This window comes from Pagrus pagrus (genome assembly GCF_965226575.1).
Source record: "Pagrus pagrus genome assembly, chromosome: 19".
NCBI classification, from domain to species: Eukaryota; Metazoa; Chordata; class Actinopteri; order Spariformes; family Sparidae; genus Pagrus; species Pagrus pagrus.
The window spans coordinates 21,836,372-21,861,099 of record NC_140203.1 but is presented as its reverse complement, the minus strand read 5'-3'; the positions used below and the strand labels follow the sequence as shown (position 1 = coordinate 21,861,099).

The window sequence follows — 24,728 nt, the reverse complement described above, 5'->3', positions numbered from 1 at the left end:
TCACAGACAGAAAGACGCGTTGCTCGTAATGCTTAGAAACCCCCTGTTTGTTTTTATAAAGTATGCGTAGAAATCTCTGCAACCTGCTCTAACCTCAACCTCAATTACCTCCCAAGCACCAGTGTTACATAAAATTACAGAGGAAATACTGATAAGTGTTTGTACGGAGCATAAGTTCAGTATTCTGAAACCCTCGCAACATTGAAGTTATTATTTACTAAACCTGGATGTAGGAGGAACCCACAAGGAGAACATTTAAGCTCCTAAATACAAATCTTTTAAACTTTTCCTTTTTAGTCACAATTTTCAAATATGTACAGTTCAGTTTGAGATCCTCTTAGCCCATTCCAGGCACCTGTTAGTTTTCATTCATTTCTGTATGGTATGAAAATTTAATTGTAAGCTCTTGAATCCTACCTGAGTTGTGTAATCGGTCACAGAAAAACACAAAATTTGCAGTAATTCTCATCATCATTATATTATTGTTGTATGGTAATGCAGTTTCTAACCAAAATCAAACTAAATGTGCATTCTTGAGGTCAAACAAAGGTGATGAATGCATGTCCATACCTCAATTTTTAAAAGTTCTTGTGTTCCTACTTGTGTGGGGTTTTTTTAACCTCCATTTTTACTAGTTAGCAGTCCTACTGTATACATGGTTGATGTATTGCTAACCTCTCACACGTTACTGCCAACATCAGCAAAAAGTGTGATACCGACAGCATGGCCGTGTATCTTGACACAAGCAAGCTCATGCAAATGCATGTCTGTTGTCATACGTGTGACCAGTACAAACAAGCTGTGGACTCACTTGTAAAAAACATTGCACTACTAGTGATCTGAAACTCTACAGGGTACATTTAAGTGCAGATTAATTCATTTAAGTCATCATTAAGTTGCCTTCTATGGTGCTTTATAGTCTTTTTCTGAAGGGCAAAACATGAAACTCTTCCATTAAAGGCTGATTTTGAAGACCCATAATGCACCTGGCTTTGAATTGCGAACATGCTGTCCCAGTTATAATGAGCACTCCTGTAGCCTGCGGATCAGAGCAAGCTCTATCACAATGGGGGTGAGGAGGACAGTTAAAGAAGCAGCATCTGGATTTGTTCTTAGCACCAGATAAAATGGATTCTCCATCGCCTTGTTTTTCCTGACGACAGCATTTTACTGAGCCCCAAGGACAGAGCACCTCCTCACTCAGAGGTGGTGACAGTCTTGTCTCTGAGCATTTTTCTGTGTTAGGCAGCGCTAAAACATACAATACTGTACTTTGCTTTTACTGTATGTGTCTTGCCTATGTAGCATTTATATCTCTTTAGTCCTCAACGTGACTGCAGGATGGCTGGAAGACGTTTGGCTTGATTTGAAGATGAAAAATATGATATAAAACCCTGTTCAAATGTGGCCTACAACAAATTCATGCTGTAATCAGGCTAAAAAATCCTCCTTATTTTTAATCCAGCTAATTTGGTTGGAAACTACAAAAAACTACAAAAGTAGTTTGTGGATTAATTTGCTTGTCCTGGATGAAGTTATCTTGAATTACAGTTTGCTCTTATTTTGAAATAAATGCAAAATAAGTTGATTAGAAACATAGATCAGCATGTGATTACAGTTACATGAGGTTGCTGTGTTGGGAACTATCCCAGCATGCACTAGGGCTACAGATATGAGTCTTATTTTATGTGTGTTTCTGCATTATTATGGGTTTGATTTTGTTCTACATTGTGCTTCACAATGTTTCCACTGTTTCTGCACTGTTGAACATCTGATATTAACATTGAACGTGGTTAGATTAGTGGAGGTTCCCAGTAGAAGTGCAAGTGATAATCATAAGCCTGCTATGAAAATGAAACTTAAAAAACAACTTTAATTACATGAACAATTTTCAACTATGTGAGTTCTGCAGTCAATTATTGAAGTTTTAGTTTTCAATACCAAATTCCCTCTCTAATGTCAAATGAAATGCCATATGTTCTTGCTTTGTTGGACTTTTAGTTGAGTTAAGATTATGTTGTGCTGCTCAGAGTATTTCAAAGTAAAAGTCATGAAAAACAACCAGATTTGTCTGGGGGTTGCCATTCGAAGAACCAGGTTTAGTTTTTCTGCAGAAAACATTAAACGTCTCTGAAACATTATCTTTCCATATACAGCAAAGATTTGTTACATGTTACAGCATTTGACCACTCTCATTGTATTTAATGGTTCCATCCCTGCAGGGTCATCTTCGACAGCTGACCTTCCTGATGGGTGACCCAGATGCCGCCCAGCAGCATTGCAGCCATCACCCTCCCCATTGTGGTGAGGCCGCCCCTAAGCCTCCCCGCTCCCCACGCATCAGCAATGCCTTGGAGGTGAGAAAAGATAGATGGAAAAGAAAATGATCTGGTTGTATAATCTGTGTTTTACACACACACAGGCAATCAGGAAAATTCATCTAATTTCTCTGACTGTTCCCTTGACTAATGTTAACAGCAAGGCTTTGACATGTCACTGAGGTGTTTAATGTGAGGCCACATGTCTTTTGAAGCTCAGACACTCTGACTCCTGCAGTTAATACTTTGACAGCAGAACCTGTTATATACTATGAAGCATGATAAAAGATCATCCGAGGATTTAGAACAAAAACTGCACTGACTCCTGTGGTTTTGATCCAGTCTGGTGAATTTAATAACTGTGAGTGTTTGGTTGTTCATCGGTTTTGCCCTGAACTATGCTGTGTGGTTTTTAAATTTAGAAGTTGTCCCCTCTGTTTCCACACAGAATGTACTTCTGTCCTCAAATGACCTGGAGGACCTGCTGAGGAATCCCAAGGACAAGTCATTTTTGAGCTTTGGCAGAAATGTAAGTAGGATATAGACTGCTGAGAAACATTGCAATTCTCATTAGGTGTTAAAAACAAACACCTCCAAAAAAAATGCAGTTTCATGCCTTGTTTCACAGCTGCATCCTGGAGTTATATTTGAGTGTGGGATACTGACCAGTCGTCATGGTGATTACGTACTGTACAGCTGTGGACAGACAGGCAGCTACAGTCGTATATACCAACCATTGGTCTGGTTTCACTGGATTCATTTTTTTCAGGCTTTGTGTGTAAAACCACCAGTCCAGCGTCTGTCATTAATTAGCGCTGCGGTGCAGAGCCTCAGGCGTCAGAGGCACCAACCAGCCGTCCCACCTCTTGTCCTTGGCTGACTAGTCCACTTTGCATGACCCTTTGTGTTTATGTGATTGTATGTATGTGTGTGTGTTCTGTGAGACGCCTGAGTGCCTGACCTGTCTGTGTCTGCTCACTGGTCTTTGTTGTGTGGCCTTAAAAGGGTTCATTTGGGTGCTGAGGCTAAAAGTCTGTTTTGTTAAATTATAGCTTGGGGCTAATTTCTTTTGGTTTCTATTTGAAAACAAATAAGATATATTATTGTTGTTGTTATTTTAAATATTAAATGAATGGGTAAAAAATCTGATCTAAAACCAAGGATGGATTTTAACTTTTGCAACTGCAATAATTTGTTTTTTTTTATTTACTGGGTGTATGATGAGCAGTCTGTTTTTGTCTTTCATGACTAGAAGCAGAGTTTCTGAGTTGAGTGGTACACTGCAAGAAAACGTCCTGTAATCTGTGGTGATCATCACTGTATTTTCTTGTTTCTTCGCTTTTTAACTTTTTGCATGGTGGGACAAAACTTGGGACTTTCTTCTTTTTTCCTTAATTTTTTGACATCTTATAGACAAAATGATCCATCAACTAATAGAAAAAATAATCTTCAGATTGATTAATAATGAAGCTAATTGATAGTTGCAGCACTAAATCTGTATTAAACTACCCAGTCAGCCTTAGGGCAAGCACACTGCCAATGGTGTGCTCGGTGGAGCTGCTGGCTTCTGAATCCCTCAGACTGCCAGTGGCGAGAAACAAAGTGGCGCGAAGGCCTACGTTCGGATAAATTAACTGTGACCTATTGTAGAAAAGATGGCAACCACTCACATGGGTATTTATTGTATAGCCCTTTGACTTACTGTACATCTGACATGAACATCTATTTAGACACAACTGTTGCACTCCTACACCACTTCACTTGTGAACCAAACCAGCAACAGCAGTGGAAGCCGCATGCCAATTGGTCTGCCCAGAGGCAGCCAAGTGTGGGGGATGTCAGTGTGGTTTGTGTTCTGTGTATTCAAAGATCTAATAAAATGAGCACTTGAACTTGAACACCTTCAGCAATGACCTGATATTGCAATAATGAATGCAATCAAAAAGTCCAAGGAGTCCAGAGTGCACAAAAGGAGTCCAGAGTGCACAAAAGTTTAAAGTGTGATGAAGGTGCTCTTCAAATGTTAAAAAAAGAGATCCAAGTAGGGTTGAGGAAGTATTACATATTGATCCCTCAATGTTAAACAATATTCTGCCCAAATGGCTGTTTGAAAAGAAATATATCACATTAAGAAAGTAATGATACAATTCATTCATTCATTCATCAGTTCGAACTTTTGTTGATGATGGTGAATATTTTAAACGGATCAGTACATCTGAATCCACATGAACTAGCTTGTTCATTCAAGAATCTGTTTTATTATGACTACACACACTGCAATTCAATCAATCTGACTGAAACAAATTACAGTCCCTAAAATGCATACAGGTGTTTACACTGGCACTTGCAGAATAAACCGTGTTTCTGGAGTCTGCACATTTGAAATGGAAACAAAGCAAGGGCCGTGCACTTGGCAATGAAGGTAAAGCAAAGCTGGTTTGAATTTACATTTTCATGTAAAAAATCAGCGAGGATCTGGTTCTCTTTACAGCGCACAGTAGTGTACAGCCAGAAAGAGCGAGGAGTAAAACACAGCAGACCATACCATGCCGTGCCAGCCCCATCAGGCACACAGTTTCTCCATCAGGATGGCATTGGGATGCCTTTGTGATGATGCTGATGACAAAGACGTCTCCTGCTGTTTTGTGTTGGAGAGAATGTTTGCAGGAACAAGCTGCACCAGATCTGTCTTAATAGTCACTGAAATATCTTAAGTGGGCTGCATCTCTTTCTCATCATGTGTCCCTCATCTGTTTCTGTTTTTCTGTTTTTTATTGTGTCTAAATGTGTCTCTGGCTCTATGTCTGTGTCTCTGTCCGTCTCTTTACATGTCCATGTCTGCATGTATTTGTTTTGTTTTTTTGTCTCTGTCTGTTCAACTGATGGTCTCACTCTCCAACTATCCTTTTTTTTAATCTTTTTCTTTTTTCTTTTTTTTTACTTTTAAAAAACTATTAATTTAATAGTCAGGCACATACCCCCTTGTCATTTTAGCAATTTGTTTTTTTTGTATTGATTAAAAAAAACAAGATATAATGTGGTAATTATAGTGAGCTTTAGAGGCACTGGTAGATAGATGTCTCCTCCTGGTTACTTTTTACCTGACTTTACATTAAGCTAAGCAAACATGCTGCTGTCTTGAGCTACATATTCCCTGAACAGACATGCTACAGTAGTCGTATCAATTGTCACTGTTAACTCTTTGCAAGACAGTGAATAAATGCATTTCCCAAAATGTCAAACATTCACTGTTTCTACCCTCACAGATGAAAATGTTTTATATCGCAGTAAATTGAATATCTATAGGTTTTGGTCTACTTTTGATGGGCATTTTCTGCAATATTGAGGAGAAAATGACTTATTCATTCTGGAAAAACGTAATCAACAGATTAATGGTGAAAATGATTGTAAATTGCAGCTTATCATATAGGAAATAGTCAACGTGGGAGTGATTTCAGACACGTTCCTTGTTTCCCTGAAGCCTGTTTCTCATTAACTCCATACAGACCAGACATGTGGAGGTACAGTCGTCCTGTTTCTGGCTCTCCTCAGAATCTGCACATTTAAAGAATAAAACAACACTACTACATTCACAAGATCTATTTCTCTTTCGCTAAGGTCTGCTGCTGTCGTCTTTGAAGCGGAACATTTCTGACTTTGGGGCCACGTTGTTGGGGTTTCCTGACTTTGATGCATGCCCTGTCTGGGGCCGGCAGCTCCCTTGACAGGTGCTCTCTTTAGAGACATGGCACTCGCCCAGTTAATCTACAGCTCCTCCAGTGTGCAATAAGATGTTAAACACTCCTGGAGGTCAGGGACCTTAGCTAAACATGTAATTGCTAGGCCAGAGCTATGAACTCCAACATATGTTGATGACTTTGAACCCTCATAATCAACATGCAAGACCGTTCAGCATTCGCTCTTGATCAGAATGTTTTTCGTTTGTTAAATGGTGTGTGTGTGTAGGTGTGTATGTTGATTTACTTTCATATACAGTATGTGTGTGTCAGACAGAGAAGACATAATGGAGCATGAGAGAGCTTGTGTTTGATTGTTTTTTTCTCCGTCGTGAATGTCATCACAAGAATGAATCCAGTTTGTCTGACAGCCTTCAGTTTTATAAATAGTTATAACACTGTTTACACTTGATCCCCAAAGCTGCATCTGTCAGAGAGAGAGAGAGAGAGAGAGAGAGAGAGAGACCAACACAGACACACGCCTTTGCTCATAATATCGCAGAGTAAAGTGTTTTCACTCGGGTCTCTGGGGAGGCCTATTTCATAAAACTTGTCAAACAACGGCTTTTTACTGGCAAGCCGAAACAGAAACAAAAAGGTGGAAAAAAAATGATCTGTCATTTTGACACTTCTCCATGACTCTGTCAATCCACCAGGATCTGTGTAATATTTAATATAAAGTCTGGCAGGAGTTGCCTATTAAATGATGTCACCCTTGGTGGAATTATCATGTCCAAGCAAAGTTTAAGTGTTAGTAAAGGTTAGATATTGTTTGAATGTTTTTACAGCTGCTTACAAATTACCCTTTTGATCTGAAGTCTAGTGTAATTTTTACAAGGAACGTGTTTCCTTACACTAAACAGACGACAGTCCTGATGTTCATCTCACACCTGCATTAACAGTTGGATTATTTACACATTAGGCTTTATTAAGCTTTATTTGTATGCAAGTCCAATGTTCTAGGTTTGTTTAGGTCCACCAACATCAAAACATAAATAAAAAAAAATCTGGCTCGCAATCTGCCTAAAGCTTTACTGTATTGACAAGCTAGCTGCTAACTTTGACTGTGTTCCATTTGTTGCTGGGCAGGTAGCCTGCAACAAGTTTGTCAGAGCTTATTGTCTGAAAACAGCTGCTAGCAAACTATGAGTGTAAAAACAAAAAAATAAGCTGGAAGATGCTATTGCACTGTGAAGCTGAGGGGAACTGCAGAGTTGGGTTATAGTTCTTTGTAGGATCAAAAAGGATCAGACCTCTGCCGGCTACTCCTCATCTCCACTTCTAGGATACATTAGCCACTGGTAGCATAACACACCGGAATATCTGACTGGAGTGCAGTCAAGTTGCATTGTGGGTACTGTAGGCAGCAGGTTTTAATAAGGTAGAAGAAAGTCTCAAAAAGAAAGCACAATATTACTGGTCTGCTGCATTTTTTTTAAGAATCCTTTTTGTAAAACTGTGTCTCACAATGATATAGGATAGCGATGCTACATCAGTGGAATTTTGATTTGGACAGTTAGAGACCACGAGCTAGACCACGTTATGAAGCTGTTTTGGCTAAACTGTTTCCAAGATGTTGTGTTTTGAGTCATGCATGTGTCTACCTAATAAATTCATTCATTAATTATTTTTTTTTAGCTCTAATTTGGTCTGCAGCAACTCGTGAGAAAAAATGTGTCTCTTTAGGTCGTTAGCTCATTACTATCATTCACTATCCTTATCATAACAGTTGTTTTTTCTCCATTTGTGACTCTTTTTTCTTCTTACTTCTTTACTTTCACTTTCTGGCTATGACGCTTATACCCCTTTTCCACTGGTCAAAAATCCCACTTAAACCCACTCAGGTTTCAAGATCAGCCTTTTTTGGCAATGGGAATGTGTAAACTCTGCATTTACACCCAGGTCAATTGACTCTGCAGTAGACACGGTTTGATCACCTTGGCTCTGATCTAAACGTAAGACCCGGGTGAACACGCTAAATTCCGGACGTAGTGATGACGCGTTATCAACATCCGATGGTGACGTGTAAATAAGAAAGGAATTTGGAATGCGGTCTATTAAGGACATTTTATTACTGTACACAGTGTTGGAGAAGGAGCCCCGTTCATTCCTGTGAAAGCTGCTCAGTGGTACTTTGAAGCCAACGAAGCTCAACTTCCCGGCTATGAAAATACCTGGATCGTCGACTGAGTCGGGTAACTTAGTTTAGCGCCCAGCTTACTTGAAGGGGGATAAAAATATGTAATCCTGCAGCTCTTCTAAATTTTCCAAATGTTATCGGAACAAATGGCTCAAATTATGACAGTGAAACGAGTCATTTTGTGGCGGTTGTGAAGCTCAGAAGATTTTATTGGACGCGTCTTTCGCAGGTTGACCCACATTTAAAAAACCTGTGTAGACCTGCTAATTTTGATGGAAAAGCAGTATTAGTTGGCCAGAGGCAGCAGCTGACTGAAGCGGGGTAAGAGGTCAGGGGCCAGGTCGAAGTCAACAAGCTGAGTTGTAAAGAGAATCAGACAGATTATCCCATCCATGTCGTTCAAAAATGTAGGACGACATGAGCTGTTGCTACAAGACTTATTATAGCTGTCATCACTGTACTCTGGATACTGTGTCATCTGCTTGTCAGGAGAGCTGAATCAGTGTGAATTGTGCGCTAGTGTGTGCACGAAAAAAGCTGATATCACTCCATAACAGTCATAAAAGCTAGAATCAATCATTCTGTAAATTACATTCTTGTCATGATGCTCACATAGTTGGCCAAAAAGAACATATTCTCATGCCAGCAAACATCACATTCCTTCAATAATCTCAATACTGTTCAGTTAAAGCTCTTTCTCTCCTCTTAATGTTGCTCTGTTGGAGAACAAGGTTGCTCAGCACAGACGTATTTGCCAGGTTTCTTAGCAACAACGAGGGATGTAAGCTGGTGGATGTGCTGACAGACATCCTCAACTTGCAGTCTCAAGATGTTTTTTTAAATACCTGATGTAGACAGCCAAGAAGCTCCAGTAATGCCCAGCATAGATGAGTGAGCCACATCAGGTTGTTGTTTTTTATTTGTACAGTGTTCTGCCAGTGTGTAAAATGTAGATCCTGTTACAGTTGCCTCCAACTGATGGATCTGGTGAAAGGATAGTTTCAGTTCTCTCAGGGCTCTCCTGCAGTACTGCGTCTGAACAGCTCTGTGATTAGTGAATTCCATGCTTTATGATCTTATCAGAGACAGAGAAAAGTAAACCATTCAAGGATGGTTGATGATATTGTGATATGATTTATATTTAACATTCCCTTAATTATAGTGCTGAAAGATAGTGAGGTACAGTGTGGTACTGTGGGAGAAACGCAGTCACACTCATATGTGAAATGAAAAGGAACTAAACTCAAACGCAAGTTGCTTTAACCAAGGGTTTCGAAGTCTGACACATCTGATAACTTTAATAATAAAGGAACATTATTAATGTGATGATCCTGGAGTCATAAGGCAGGGCTTTTTTACTTATTCATGCAAATACAAAAATGGATGTCTCTTCCTCCGCGCCTCCTTTAGCTCTCCCGAACAGTTTGAAAACCTCTGCTTTAAAAGTCCAATATTGTAGAAAGTGAGATTACGTGTCTTTTTTGATCATAAAGCAGAACAGAACTCTATAAATACTGTGAAAGTATCAAACATGCATCAGCCACAGAGAAATGCACACAGCCCATATTCAAAACCTGTGCCTTTAAATGAGCCGTTGAGTCTTCCGTAACGTAGCGTCACCACCATGGATGCTGCCATGGTCCTTCAGTAGAGAGAGTTGTGTCATCTTCATTTAGTCCAATGGACCTTTTTTTAAAAAAAGCAATGGCAGATTGTGGAGCTTCTCAATAGTTCCTGGACGTTAGCTGCAAATACTAGCAGACCTGTACTGTAAATCAATAGATCATGTATTAATTAGGAACTACCAATCATCAGATCTTCTATCTAACTATCTGCAGCCTCTGTGAGTCATGTGATGATTGACATTTTGAACATCTGTTGTCTCCCTACTCAAGTGCTCTGGATGGTGGCTGTGAGAGCTGACGAACCAGAGCAGACAGGGCTTGTCAGGAGGAGACACAACTCAGGAGGAAACTTAATGTGTTTTTTGAATATTAAAGCATGTAAACATTTTCTAGGAGACACGTAAAATAAAAGGCCTAACTTAAAAATGACCACAATCTTAAAAGAAGCATGTGTAAATAAATTATTATGTATTTCATAGGAATAAAATATGTATATTCCAAGAAAAAGAGCCATATGAACCCTCACATTGTAGCCCCACTAATATTTTTTCAGCTTTGTTAAAGGGGACTAAAGTGAGCTATTTCTTAAAGATGAAAACAATCATTAACTTTCTCATGAAACACTTTCAGGTCCGTTCATGCTTAGAGCTCTTCAACCAAACTGTTGGTATTGCAGGAGGATGATATGTTGCAACGCCCAAATGAGCAGAAACAGAAGGGAGACAGCAGGATACAGAGCTCTTGTTTCCTAGTATTCAAAAAATATCCCTGCAAACAATCTGGTGAAATGGATTCTGGAGCTAAAAGTTTGATGATGCATCAAAGACTTTGTAAATGGCACACAACACTTTGAGCAAAGTACTAACCAAATTAAAAGACAAGGACGAGGAAACATGTTTTGTATTTGCTGTAAAAAAAAAAAAAAAGTAGATTCCATGTCTTTGTTTTTAAATCAACAGGACATCACTCTACACTGTCAAGCTTTTCTTTTATGTGCACATTGCTATAGATTGAGCAGTAACTTTTCATCTGTTTGGCGTGGTTTGTAACTGTTTTCAATATAAAATAAAGTAATTACAGACAAGCTAGGAGGCCCTCAAATCATGTACAAGAGGAAGTGGGTTGTTTCTCAGATAAAAGAGAGGGAGGAGGGGAACAAGGATTTAGAAAGAAGAAGATGGAAACAGAGTTCTTGTCCTAGTTGTTTCTTTCTTTTTGTCACGAACAGGCATGAGCAATTTTCTCAACGTGTGAAGCCTCAACATGCTCAAGCTAATAATTTATCTTTCCATAACTGTGATTTAGTATGGGCTATCCATGCTGTGAAGATAAATCAACTGTGTTTAAATGCTGGGTGATGGGACGTTGTCACAAAAGTGCTACATCAGCAACTTTTGTTCACTCTACTTTCTGTGTCCTCCCCATGCTCACCCTGTGCAAGAGTCCTGACACCCCTGCACCGAAAGTCCTGCTTTTAAAATGCAACAAGGCTTACGTTTTCAGTACAGACAGCGACGATCTCTGGAAGCCATTATGTGGCGAGGATGTGCTGGGAAGTTGTTTAGAATTAAAAAGAGATCATTGATTTCCCCTGCACATCTGCCATGCAGTTTTAAAGTACCCACAGAGGTCCTGTTCACCTCGAATCAACCTCTCTCTGCTCTCATGTATTTATATTGCTGTTTAATGCGAAACCACCTCTCCTTTTGTTCCTAATCGACATGAAGTAATGCTTCCGGCGACAGGGATCTGCCCCGCTGCTCTCGCCATTCATGCAGAGGTCTCCTCTGAGCGTCGACCCGGTCGTGTAAATCAAATGAACCTCAGACAATCCTTTGTGAATATTTCCCCTCAAATGTTCTCTCAACTGCGGTTGTTTCACTTAATCTGGGTACTGCGGCTTTTCTCTCTAGAGACTCTTTTCTCTTTTAGGTCTAGTTGTGTGCTGCCTCCTTCTGACTAGAATCCATCCATGTGTGGAAGCAGTGGGGATTCCCTCACATCAGCCCTGTTTTCCTTCATTCTGCTTCCCTTAGATGAAATGAGCAGTTATTCTCTTGCAGAGATTTAGTTGCCCATGATGTTGCGGTTAGCATGTTGTGCCAATAGCGCGCTGTGATCAGATGTTCACTCTCTCCCTCAATCTAGTTTGATCAGCTGAATGCTGGCAAACAGTTTGGACGTTGAGGCTTTAATGTGCTACAACATCCGATGCTAGCTCTGACTTTATGTGGGTGAAAGTGATAAAATGTTTCATTTATTTAAAAAAAAACATTGGGTTGTTTTTGCTGTCTGTTTCCATGTACATTTACTCTTGTCTCACTCTGTCTCTGCGTGTACAGAGGCCACCCTAAGGGCTAATGGGCTGGGCTACAGTGTCCTACAAATGCCAGATTAGAACTATTGTTTATCCAAGATTCATGGTCGGCACTAGTGGAAGGGTGTGTACCCAGTAGGTGTGTGGGTGTGTCTGCTGGGAGCTGGATCAGCCTCCTGTACAGAGGTCTGCCTGTGGGCACAATGTGAACAGAGTTGAAGTGCAGACAGACCTGCAGTGTTTCCTGCAGTCATGCTCTATAATGTTGGATGGTATTTGCTGCTGGGATGCCTGTGTCTGGATTTAGATGGATTGCACGTGCAAGGTCAAAGGCCACGGAGAGGAAAGGTACTGCCAGGTGTAATCCTGTACAGATGTTGCATTTGTAAATTTTCTCTTTTCTTTTGGTCTCCACTGATGTAAAGCAGGGTCTGTAATGTGCTGCAGACAATTTTAATGCTCTGCACACAATGTGGCAATGCCTTTATTGATTTTACTGGAATGAGGATGTTTTTCTTCTTTCAGAACAGATTTTTGTGTGATTAACACACTTCCAATTTTCAGCTCTTGGAGATTTAACCTTGATGTATTGAGGTCAAGGCCGCATATGCTGTAGATTTCAGCATTGAATCAACCAAAACAGTGTCTGGGATGTCAAAATGATTTGTGTTAATCCTTTAAATCCTTATAACTTTTGTATTAACAGCTATTCAAATGTGTAATCTATTCTTTTCTGACTCACAGGATTTTTTTTTACCAAATGAACAATTAACTGAAACTTAATCAGTTGAGAACATTATCCTCCCTGTCAGACAAATAAAATAAGACAATATAAAAGCCAAGCGGATTAAATTAGAAAATGCATTATCACACTGTCCCTTGAAAAAAAGTTGTTCTGAAGACATTTTGACGATATGTGGTTTTCACAGGACATTGATGAAGACATTTAATATTATTGAAATAATGTGTGCATATATGTTTAATGTAGTTAAAATAAACCCATTTGTGACATGCTAATGACTAACTCGCTAGCAGTTAGCAATATTGCAACACCTATGTTCTTAGAGAGAGTAGTGATAGACCTACAGTACATAAGATCTGTAGTATGCTATCTCTCAAGTAATCATTTGTAGGGATAGACCAATTATGGGCCTCGCCATTTATAAGGGCCAATATTCAGCTTTTTCCCCATGATCCGTATCAGTGTTTTTTGTGTCCAATTACCGATAAAATATACAAATTTGAAAATGCAGTGCATTCTTTCTCTGTCTGTAGTCACCACTCTGTGGTCTCACTCAATGGCCCACCCATAACACTGTCTGATTGGTTACATGGTCACAAGTAATAGCCCATCAACACTGAATAATCTGAATCTGCAAAGTAACTAGTAACTAAAGTTGCCAAAAAAATGTAGTGGAGTGGAAGTATACGATGGAAACACGGAAATAAAGTACCTCAAAATTGTACTTAGATACAGTGCTTGAGAAAATTGTAGTTAGTTTTCAATCACTGGTTATTCTAAAATGTTCTGAATTTTATTTTTTTGATTTTTACTGCAAATGTGTATCGGTTCCAAATATCAGTTCTCGGTCTCCTTGATTATTAATAGTCGGTTATACATTGGTATTTGCCCCCCCAAAATATATTGGTTAATTCCTAATGGTTTGCGAAAATGCTACGTCATAGACAGTGTCTGTTTTGTATGCCTAATATATTACATTCATGACTTTAATTGGCATAGTAGGCTTTTTAAATCAACACAGTTGATTTTAGCAGATTTGGCAAATTTTCAGTAATTACAGTACTAAACATCAACAAAGTTCTTGCACATAAAAGTTGTAACGAAGCATCCAGATAATCCTGCTCATTGTGAAATCTTATGGTACATGGCCCAGATGTTTTTTGAATAAATGCATGCTTTCTTTTGTTCCTTCTTACTCACTTAGTTTCTCGGTGGGATCTGCGCACAGTTAGTGATAAAACTTTATGAATGGGGGCTCTCCAAATGGCTTTTTGGTTTCTGTGGCTATCTTGTGTGAACATGAAAAGCCTGAAGTGGCATTATGGGCACTTGTCTCATTTGAAGCAAGAGGTTGTCGAGCAATTTCATTGTTTAAAAATGACAAGGTCTTTTGTCCTCCCAACATGCTTTATGATCTTATATCCCAGGACCACCACTAGTGTTTTGGTGGACACTTTGATCCCTAACATGGGTGGTCCTGTTGGGAATAAAATCCCCAATGATGACGGTGTTAATGCTGCACTCGACCTGCTGAGCTGCTGAACCCACACTGAGTCACAATAGAAAGTCACACGCTCAGCTGTGTGCACATGACAATTCTGATTAACCCACACAGACAGTCATTAACATGTACATGCAGGTACTAACATGCATTCCAGTAGCAATTTAAGGCATTGAGATTGTGTCTCATCCACATCACCTAAGACAGTGCAAGTGTTGTTGGGATTCACCGGCAGAACCTCAATAGGTGAGAAGACATAAAGCTGCTTTCTGTGTGTTTGTTTCAGATTCCTTGGAAACCTTTGTTCTATTTTCATTAACGTCAGCAAATTTATTAGCGTGTTCCTCACATTGTTCTTTTTTTTTTTTATTATTATACTCCGCCAGGTGCAGTGTTTCCCATCCCAAAACCTCAGACCACTGTCATCATGCATTTTTTCAGGCCAACTTGCTTACTGCTGCTTGCAAGACCCAGCCAGTCTGAGAGTGTCTGCATACCTGTGTCTTGGTTAGATTTACGGACCTTGCTATTTGATTAGCCCTTTGTAGAACCAAGTATTCATTGTCTGTGTGTGTGCATGTGTGTTGATGATAGCGCTCTAGCCTGCAGCGCTTGTGTCAGGCTGTGAGGCCTCCTTATATTTCTTATTGCTCATAACAGAGGATCTGTCAGCTACACATGCAGACAGACTCCTGAAGATACTTGTGATGATGGAAAGACAGTACAGTTTGTTATAAGCATTAATCGAGTCCAGGTGTGCCCCTTGAACATCTACCCTAATTCTAATTTACTGTTTTTCCACAAATGTCTGTTATGTGTTATGTGTAGAAAAGTTGAGTCATGACTTTTATGTTCTCTCAGCACTGGTAGGCATTGATCATTAATATTTTTTTAAATAGAACAGATTTGATTGTACTGCATATAATCATTTACATCTGATGAAGGGTAATCTCATTATGCAGGTATATTAAAATATCTTCGCATGAATTGCAGTCAGACCAGTTCTTCATTTAAATATTTTTTTAAAAGGGAGTTAATGAAAGTTACTCAAATATTGTCCCAAGAGCACTATACCAGCAGACTTTTAAATTACTTTCAGCCCCATTAGCATGCAATCATAATGACTTACACAGTAATTAACCAAGGCCATGTGACAATATGATGGATTAGAGAGTTTCAAGTCCCTGCGAATTGGACCAGTGGCTGCCTTGAAGGTTGGAAAAGCTCACTGAAAAAGAAAAAAATAGAAACACTTGTATGACCTTGATACTTCTAGTGCAGGGGTCTCAAACTCAAGTTAGCTTGGGACCATTGCTGGTATTGTCATCTCATAGGAGCCAATGTGCCAACTGCACGTCAGGAGCAATGTCAAGGTTCAGTATCTTGCTCAAGGATGCTTCGGCATCTTTTAATAACCTTTTTTAATAAGTAACTTATTTAAACCTTGCGCTAGGCTAGCCGTGGTTGTCGGTTAATAAATAAATTAACAGTCCAACGACGGACTCTACGACTGGAGGTGTCTTCTCTGTTCAGCAGCGGGGCCAGCAACAGAGCTACAGCACAACAGTTACATTAACTTTTAGCTTTTTGGAGAGAGCTAGGAGAGCTGACTGACAAGACGATGGCGGAGGATTTGTTGTCAAAGCAAAAAGCAAACGCGCTTTGTTTGGCAATATGTCGGATTTCAACTCATAACAGGTGACCTGATTACATTAATGAGGGGAATAGAGTTGTTACTTCTCTGATAAGCTGGAGTTGTGCAGCCTGTCACCTGCAGCTCTTCATCAAACAGCTACTTCTTGTCAAATACTCCCACAGATGGTATAAAATACTGCCAGACATATTTATAATTGATCCACTATCTAAAAATTCTGAAACTTGACCATTGTTTTGCTCTCTTTTTTTTTGGTGAACATCAGCAGTGCTTACTGAAGACATAGCATTTCCTGTGATGAATCTACTTCAAAATAAAAGTCAACTTGCATTGTTTTAAATAGAAATGTTTTTATTTCACTTGCATATGAAGGTGTAGTTTAAATTAGTGTGTAAGAAAAATAATTAAATGAAAAAATTATTGTGCGGGCCGGATTATGTTATATTTTTGACATCAGGTCGTGGGCCAGATGGACGGGTGATCTGTGAAAATCAGTGTGATAAACTATGGGATACCTGTATGAATGTAGCTGTTTAGGTCAAAAACTATACCCAATGTATTTGTCTGTTCATGGGAAGTTGGGCCGCACCTACTGATTACCAGTATTAATCATCATAATTACTATTTACTGATTATTTTTTTAAGTGTGTAAAATCTCAGGAAAAAAAAATTTGAAATGCAAATGTTTGGCATATTGGCTTAAAAGGACTTATTCAAGTATCAAACTGTCTAAAGAATCGAGTCATTCACTGATCAGTTAAGCAGTAATGGCAACTCTTTCTTCTGTTCTCTTCATCTATTACAACCTCATGTAAAATGATGACCTATTTTGACCAAAATAATTGAACCTATTTCCATACAATGCATATAAGAACTGTACTAAACTACATGGTCACCATAATATAATAACTACAGTACATGTGATTGCCAAGTCTTCTGAGAAGACTTGCCGCCAGATTTTGGAACCTGACTGCAGAGATTTGCTCCCTTTAGAGCATTAGTGAGGTCCAGCACTGATGGTGGGTGATAAGGCCTAACTCGTGTTCTACTATATCCCAAAGGTGATGGATGGGGTTGAGGTCAGGGTCATACTAGGAATGCTGCTTTTTTGTGGACATGGCTTTGTGCACAGGGGCATTGTCATGATGAAAAAGGGGAGACAAACTGCTGCCAGAAACTGTCGAAAGCACATTGTTGTCATCATCATTATAGCATTAAGATTTTCTTTGGAACCAAGGAACCATGAATAGCATGCAGAACAGTGTGTCTGCATTATGTTGGCCATATAAATTAAGAGGACAATTTTACATTGTATATTACATTATATATTGGAACTCAGTAGCCTGATGGCTTGAAAACAGATGCCATGACTGTCATTTGTTCACCTATTGATTGGGGTGGGCCACATTCACGCTGTGCCTCCGCTCAGACAGTGTGTTGTTAGGATACAAAGACATGAACAAACACCTTAAATAGGCACAGCGTTCTTGCATGTTTCGGCCTGCTACTACGGAGCCGAGTGTACAGAGTGTAACTATTATCTTGGCACATGATACAAAGGTTTAAAGATATAATTACTCAAATTAATAGACTATTGTTTGACAAGATAACTACTCACATGCATGCTATCCAGAGTCTCCAGAGATCCAGCGTATCTTCAAAGTTGTTGAATTAATTAATTAATTAATTAAATTATTTATTTATTTATTTTAACCTTATGGAGCTTTTACTTGTGCAGTTTGACGCCACTGTCACAAATATATTGACTTTTGACACTGTTTTTCATGCTGATGACAGCTCATGGAGTGGCCCCCATTTCCTCCCCTGGTTAAAATCTTTCAGACCTCATTTACAGTATGTCACAGGTATCATGTAGTCATACACTAACATCATGATAAGGATACTGAATGATTTAACAGATACACTGCCAGCCCAAAAAAAGTCACACCGTAGATATTTGGTTGGTTAAGCTTTAGCTTTGATTACGGCAAACATTTGCTGTGGCATCGTTTTGATAAGCTTATGCAATGTCACAACATTTGTATTATTTTTTTGCCAAGATCTTGTATTGATGATGGGAGAGTTGGGCCGTTGTGTAAAGTCTTCTCCAGCAAATCCACAAGATTCTCAGTGGGGTGAAGCTCTGGACTCTGTGGCTCCCTGAACCACTCTTTCACAGATTGAGCCTGATGAATTATGGCATTGTCATCTTGGAATATGCCAGTGCCATCAGGGAAGAAAAAATCCATTGATTGAAAAACCTGGTCATTCAGTATATTCAGGTATATTCAGGTCACTGTGACCTGACCAACTGAAGCAACCCCAGATCATAACACTGCCCCCACAGGCTTGTAAGCTAGGCACTAGGCATGATGGGCACATCACTTTATCCACCTCTCGTGCCAAGAGGGAAAAAAACACCGGGGTTAAATGAGAGGCAAATTGTAAAGCATTTTGTCAGCTTAGAATGTGCTTTATAAGCGCAGTCCATTCACCATTTTTGCACATTTTGAAAAGCTCCTCCAGACCCACAGAAGACATTAGACTATAGTTAGTTAATTAAGCTGGTCAGTGCTTTCAGCTCACTTGTCCATTTTTATACCCTGAGACAAGTACCAGAATGAACCAGAAGAGGATTTCTCTAAAATATTATATCATACTAGGATATTTCATGTCTTTCTTTGGTGAGGAGTGTTTGACAGCTATTGGCTCCTGACTGACTGGCCAACGCATCATAGTACTCCAACTAAGTATGCTCTGGGCTGGCGTACATAGGGATATCTCACAGACTGGTGGGGAGATAAGCTGAGGGGACGGTGTTGACCAGAGGAGATCTAGTGTCAGCTTATCGACCAGGGCTGCCTGCCTGACTGTGGGATAAGAGAGAGAGAAAGGGCCTTTGTTCTCACTAGGGGCACCATGTTTGGTCTCTTGCCTATTTGAGCCCTTCACTGGCCCCTGTATACTAGGCCTACCTTTCACCAAGTAGTAGTAGGTAGGGTTTCACTGAAGATACAGTATTAAGACTGACTACTGTTCTCCTACAGTATTTCAGTTTTGATGGATGAAAGTCAAGTTCAAAAGATCATTTATGGGCAAGGTCTGGGCATATCATTCTTTCTGATAATGCAATCACAGCATGCTCATTTGAATGTTGTTGTAGCAAATGCCTGTATCAATAAAGAAAAGCTAAGTTCCTTATCTCTAATAATTGCATTAATTCATAAAATGTTTGTGGTATCATTTCATTATTCATGTTTCATACCCAAAACTACCTCCAGCTCTCTTCCAATGGCAACTTTTGTTTAGCTGTCAATGATTAGTGGTGTGATAAAAATTTAAAGGGAACTGCATGAACTATTGCGTACTGCCTTCTGATATTGAGCTTCTGGTGATTGTTGTTGCACCAACGACAAAGCTCTCTATCAGTCATCTGTGGTCCTTCCACCTCTATTTATTATACAATAAAGGAGTCATCAGAAAACTTTTGAAGGTTCCTGGAACCAGAGTTAATGCTAAGGTCTGAGGTGTAGAGAGTGATGAGGAATGGTACCAGTACAGTTCCTTAAGGTGCACTGGAGTTGCTTATCACAGCCTCAGAGACACTGCAATCTACTCTGAGATGCCGTGTCTGGACAGGCAGTCTGTAGTCTAGGATGCAGTATTGAGGTACAGAAACTTTTCTTCACAAGGCAGGGCTGTATGGTGTTGATAGCACCTCCATAGAGAAGTCAAAGAACATGACTCTCGCAGTGCTTCCCTGCTTCTTCAGCTGTCAGAGGGTCTTGTGTGTCATGAAAAATGATGCAAACATGCTGGTGTTTAGCAGGCATAATGTTTGCCATGTTAAGTATCTTAGTTCAGCATGTCAGCATGCTACTGTAAGATTTGCCAACTAGCACATAACAAGAGGTGGCCTCTCATTTCCTTGATCTAAAGGTAGTTTGGCAAAGTATTCCCGAAAGCAGTAGGTATGGTAATGGGTTAACAATTACTGGCTAATTGTTTTGTTATGACTATGACTATTCCAACGCTGCATAGAAAACATGTAACCAAAATTTCACCTGTATATGTAAATATTCTAACTCTAGAGGGACATCTCTGCTCTACTCTGAAAAAACAATTGTGAGCGTGCACGCTCCTGCTTCACTCGCCTCATCCAGTCTCCCTGCTCTCCATATGCCTCTCAGCTCCGTTTTAGTAGTCTCCATTTCAGCCCATTAGGGTCATCAAACAAAATTTACAGCCCTTTGGTCCATTTTCCTGAAAGGCCGCTCTCACTGTGGCACCGTTCCCTGGGGCCCAACATTCTCATGTGTTTTGCTGTGTGTATGTGTATGTAATGCAGTATGACTAGCAAAGGAAAAATGCTGGGTCTTGGTGTTTTGCATGTTGATTCTGTAGTGTTTGTGCTGTCACCTCTGGATACCACATAACTTTAAAGTGCTGTCATGTTTGTGTAGGTGACTGAGCCTTGATGTGTCATGAAGTTCACATTTTGATAGCTAATGTTCATTACCTAACTGATTTACAGTGAGAACAATTATAAAATAGTTTTTATTATAAGTCATCTATATTCATCTGACAGAGACTCTGCTTTCCTGCTGGGAAAGTAGCTTTAACCCAAGGGTAGACAAGATATAGAAGAGGAGCCTATGACCAAAAAAGTAACAGAGTTACAAATGTGGATATGATACTGTATACCTACCTACAATAATGAAGGTCAAAGACCTAATAGAGGATCCAGCAGTGAAGAAAATGTAAATGTTAACTGTAAACATATTTACAGTGGTTTGGCTCCAACAGGCAACTTGTTGAGAACCATAGAAATATTAATAAGAGACACATTAGAGCACATTCAAGTGCTTTGGAAATAGTGAGTGATAGGAGTTTTTGATGGTAGATGGGTCAAGGGTAACTGTCTTGAAAAAGATGAGAAAGTAATCAACTTGAAAGCAGACGAAATCATGCCAGATGTCCGGAAAAAGTTGATGAGAGTTTTCAGGGAGGAAAGAAAATCTGCAGCACTATTTTTCTTTTTGAGGGTTGTATGGAACAAGTTTAGATGTTTTACTAGTGTCATTATAACCTTAAATATTTTTGTCATTATGAATCTTCATTCTTTGTGATAAAAAAGGTTTTTACATTCATATGTGAATTAGTCATGTGTACTCACCGATAGATTCCAGCACTTTAGGTAGTATCGTAGGCAGTCCCAGTACTGGTTTTGATATTGGAACATCCCAAAAATAAGTCTGTGAGTCAACTCTTGTTTTGTCTCTCAACAGAGTATGTTTCTGCGACAAGGGAGTTCTCGGGGTGACGGGACACTGCCTTCAGGATCCAGTCGGTCCAAAGGTTCAGTAGGTCGTGGGGATGTCTTTGTGGTGGACGAGGACACTGACTTATTGGATCCAATCTTCCAAAATGGCGGACAAGTCAACCCTCAGTGGAAGCCCTCCAGAAATGGATTTAAGGGAAACCAGAAGGGGAAGCCTGAACTGTCATCTAAACTATTGGAGGAGAACATTACCACAGACAAAAAGACTGACTCAGGTGGGAGGACTTCATCGCTGTTCCCCAGAAAACCATCTGATGACATCCTAGACCTGGACATCGAAAGTGCCACCAAGAAGCCGGTAGTGGTATTTCCTGTAATTCCGAAGATCCCTACAGATCCCAGAATAGACACAGACTCTAACAAATTATGGGAGGAAACTGATGAATGGTCCAGGTCTGTCTCACCCACACCTCTTGTCATCATCTCTGGTCCATCTGCAAAGGGAGAACTCGACACCACTGATCATAGAACCAAGCACAATGGTAAAGTACCAGAGAAGGAGCGCCCTGGCGTTGTGACCATTGTGTCCAGAGACAGAGACCTGGTCCTGGGCTCAGATGGCAAAACGTACCGACTCCAGAGAGGACCACCTGGCCGAATGGGCCCCCCAGGGCAGGAAGTGAGTGGGCTTATGGTCTTTTTGTTGCTTTAAAATACTTGATGATACTGGATGTATCCATGTGTAATCAATACAGTTTTTCTGCAGCAAAGAAAGCAAGAAGTCCTCTTTAGGTTGCTCCGCCCAGTGTGAACTTCTCTATGAGATATTGTTTTGTAGGTTAGTTTAGTTTTTTGGAAATTGATAATTAAGGCCATGGCTTGTTTCCCGCTGATTTAACATTACATTTGCTGCATCATATCATATCACATGCTGTTATCTGTTGTGGGAAGAGATAAAAAAGTTAGGACAAGCCTTATGAATGGAGAAATTGTGACATCTGCTCATGCTTTACAACTTACAAGAGCTGTTTTCAATCAGCTGCCATCTGAATATGATCAGGGAAGGTTACACTGCTCAAACATATGTTGATCTACATGTCTTTGATGCTGCAATCTGAGCTCTAAGGGAACTACGTGGCTCAGGAGACTCAACAGTTTGTCATAGCATTACTCAACGTGACAATCTTGACCTGTGGCTGCCAAGTTATCTGACTGGTGGTGCCAAGGAGTAAAGCCATTTCATACTAACCAATCGGAAGGTTTACCTGGTGAAAGAGGCGGGTCGTCACAAGGACTGCAGGGCAGACTGAACCAGAACCAGACTGTCCATATGGTCACGTCTGGGCCAATCTCTGGAGTCACGCTGCCATAAAATCCACAGGATCACTCAGCACGATTACCGTAATTGAAGACGGCTGTAGGGAACATGAAGGAAGACGTCCTGTTGGCTTGGAATACTGTCCTCTCCTCTCATGTGCCACATTTCAGGTCCTGCTTGCTTAGCCTCTTGTAGTATTTGTCCAACATGGGAAAACGAAGGGGACTGATAATTAGCATTTTTTTAATTATCAGTGTTAGCATTTGCTAATTAAGTTATTTAATTTAAAAATGCATTATTTTGGCTCTGATGCAGCATACTCTCTCTCTGTAGTCACCAGTCTGTAGTCTCACTCAGTGTCCCGTCCACAACACTATCTGATTGGTTACATGTCTCAAGCATCTGCTTCTTGAAATGTACCTAACCAGTTAAACTGCAACAAAGAAACTTTATAAATGGATGACAACTTCAACGCAGGCTTCCTTGCTTTCCTTTGGTGACTGACCATTGGACAAGTGCAGTATTACACTTCCAGGTGTCCCACTGTAGAAAATAATGGAATCAGCAGATGTGTGGGGGTTTTCCTTGCTGTGCCTTGTCTGCAATATTTGTTTATCAGGGCATCTTGTCTTGTAGTATCACTCATTTACTTAATAAATTGTGTTGTGCTCTAACATAACCACAACTACTTGAACTTTTAGCTGAAACAAGCAGCATAGAATCCCTTAAACTACAAGAATTGGGTTTTTTTAGACTCCACAAAATGCCATAGTAAAAGAGGTGGGGAAATCTGCCAGGAAGTTTCACTGTGCCTGTAAAGCACTTTGAGTTGCCTTGTGTCTGAATTGTGCTATACAAATAAACTTGCCTTGCCTTGCCTTGAAAGAACACAGTGCATGCAGGCATCCAAGCAGCTTAAAAATACAATCACTGTACATCCCGAAGCTTTAAGCCATAACATTTTATTTGCATTTATTTGCAAAGTTTTATTGGCATTCGAAGTGTTGCGAACAAGACCCTAAAATGACTCCTTCAAGTGGCAGTCAAATAGGCAGCAAACTGGGAGGTTTTACAGGGATCAAGTACTTTGCTTGTCTCTCATGTCACAGTTTTTTGCTCCTTAAGAGTAGTAGTACAGTCTTAGGTGTAAAGTGACTAAGATGATTAGTACAGAAACACCAATTTAATTATTTGAGCAATGGTTTACTCGTGTTTTTTTTAAAGTAGTTGCTAAATACAATTTTGTATCCTCAAGAGTGCTTTTTTCTCTGTGTGTTTTTGTCTTTTGAGCTGTTTTATTGAGGGTTGTTACTGCGTTCACAGGGCTGTCCTGGTGAGCCTGGCCTGACTGGATTTAAAGGTGATAAGGTAAGAGAAGCTTGTTTATGACATAATAGCCTCAGACGATGTGTTAAGTTGATCCACTTGGCTCTTCAGGATTTGAGTGCACCTCTGTTGTGTGCACCTCTGAAATAGCATCCGAGGTTATATCTTGTTTTAAAGCTCAGTTTCACCTTCGACATTTTTATACCTACTGCTATAAACTCCTGTCCTTGTCTCCATTAAGTCCATGTGTCGATTATTTCTGCCAGAGCCAAAGTGCTGCATCAAATCATTTCTATGATGTAATGTTAGAAAAACAAGTTGGACCATGATACCAATTATTCCATATAAATTGATTTGTCTTGCATAAATACCACTTAAGTACCACTTCCTTTTATTCTCTCTCAGGGTAAGACAGGCCCTGAAGGGAGTCCAGGAAAAAAGGGGGAGCGAGGACCTCCCGGACCGGCAGGTTTACCAACCTTTTACCTGTGGAAGAACACAGCAGAGGAATGGGCTGCCTTTCAGGTAAGATGATAACCACAATTTACTCAAACTCAAGTGATTATTTAGTGAAATATTTACAGCAAGGTCTACAGCAGATCCTCTCTTATCTTCCTTATCTTATTTTGTCACAATATCAAGTCAAGCACCTAGTCTTTTTGGTTTGGATGACCATTAGCTGTTGTTACAGTGCTGTTAAAATCTTTTTAGAAGGGCGGTCTAGTCCACCCGATTGCAAACTGGCTTCTAAACCTAACCTTAAGCAGGC

The 24,728-nt window shown here is 39.9% G+C and overlaps 1 protein-coding gene across 1 annotated transcript in view; it reads left to right on the top strand.

Annotated features, from left to right (window-relative positions):
* Positions 1–24,728, top strand: part of LOC311274580 (uncharacterized protein) — a 109,208-nt gene that overhangs the window by 39,413 nt on the left and 45,067 nt on the right. Inside the window, exons 5-9 of the mRNA XM_084382384.1 lie at positions 2,223–2,357; positions 2,767–2,847; positions 21,323–21,994; positions 23,957–24,001; positions 24,365–24,484. Of these exons, the coding sequence (XP_084238510.1) occupies positions 2,223–2,357; positions 2,767–2,847; positions 21,323–21,994; positions 23,957–24,001; positions 24,365–24,484 (1,053 nt within the window). The remainder of the gene's footprint in view (positions 1–2,222; positions 2,358–2,766; positions 2,848–21,322; positions 21,995–23,956; positions 24,002–24,364; positions 24,485–24,728) is intronic.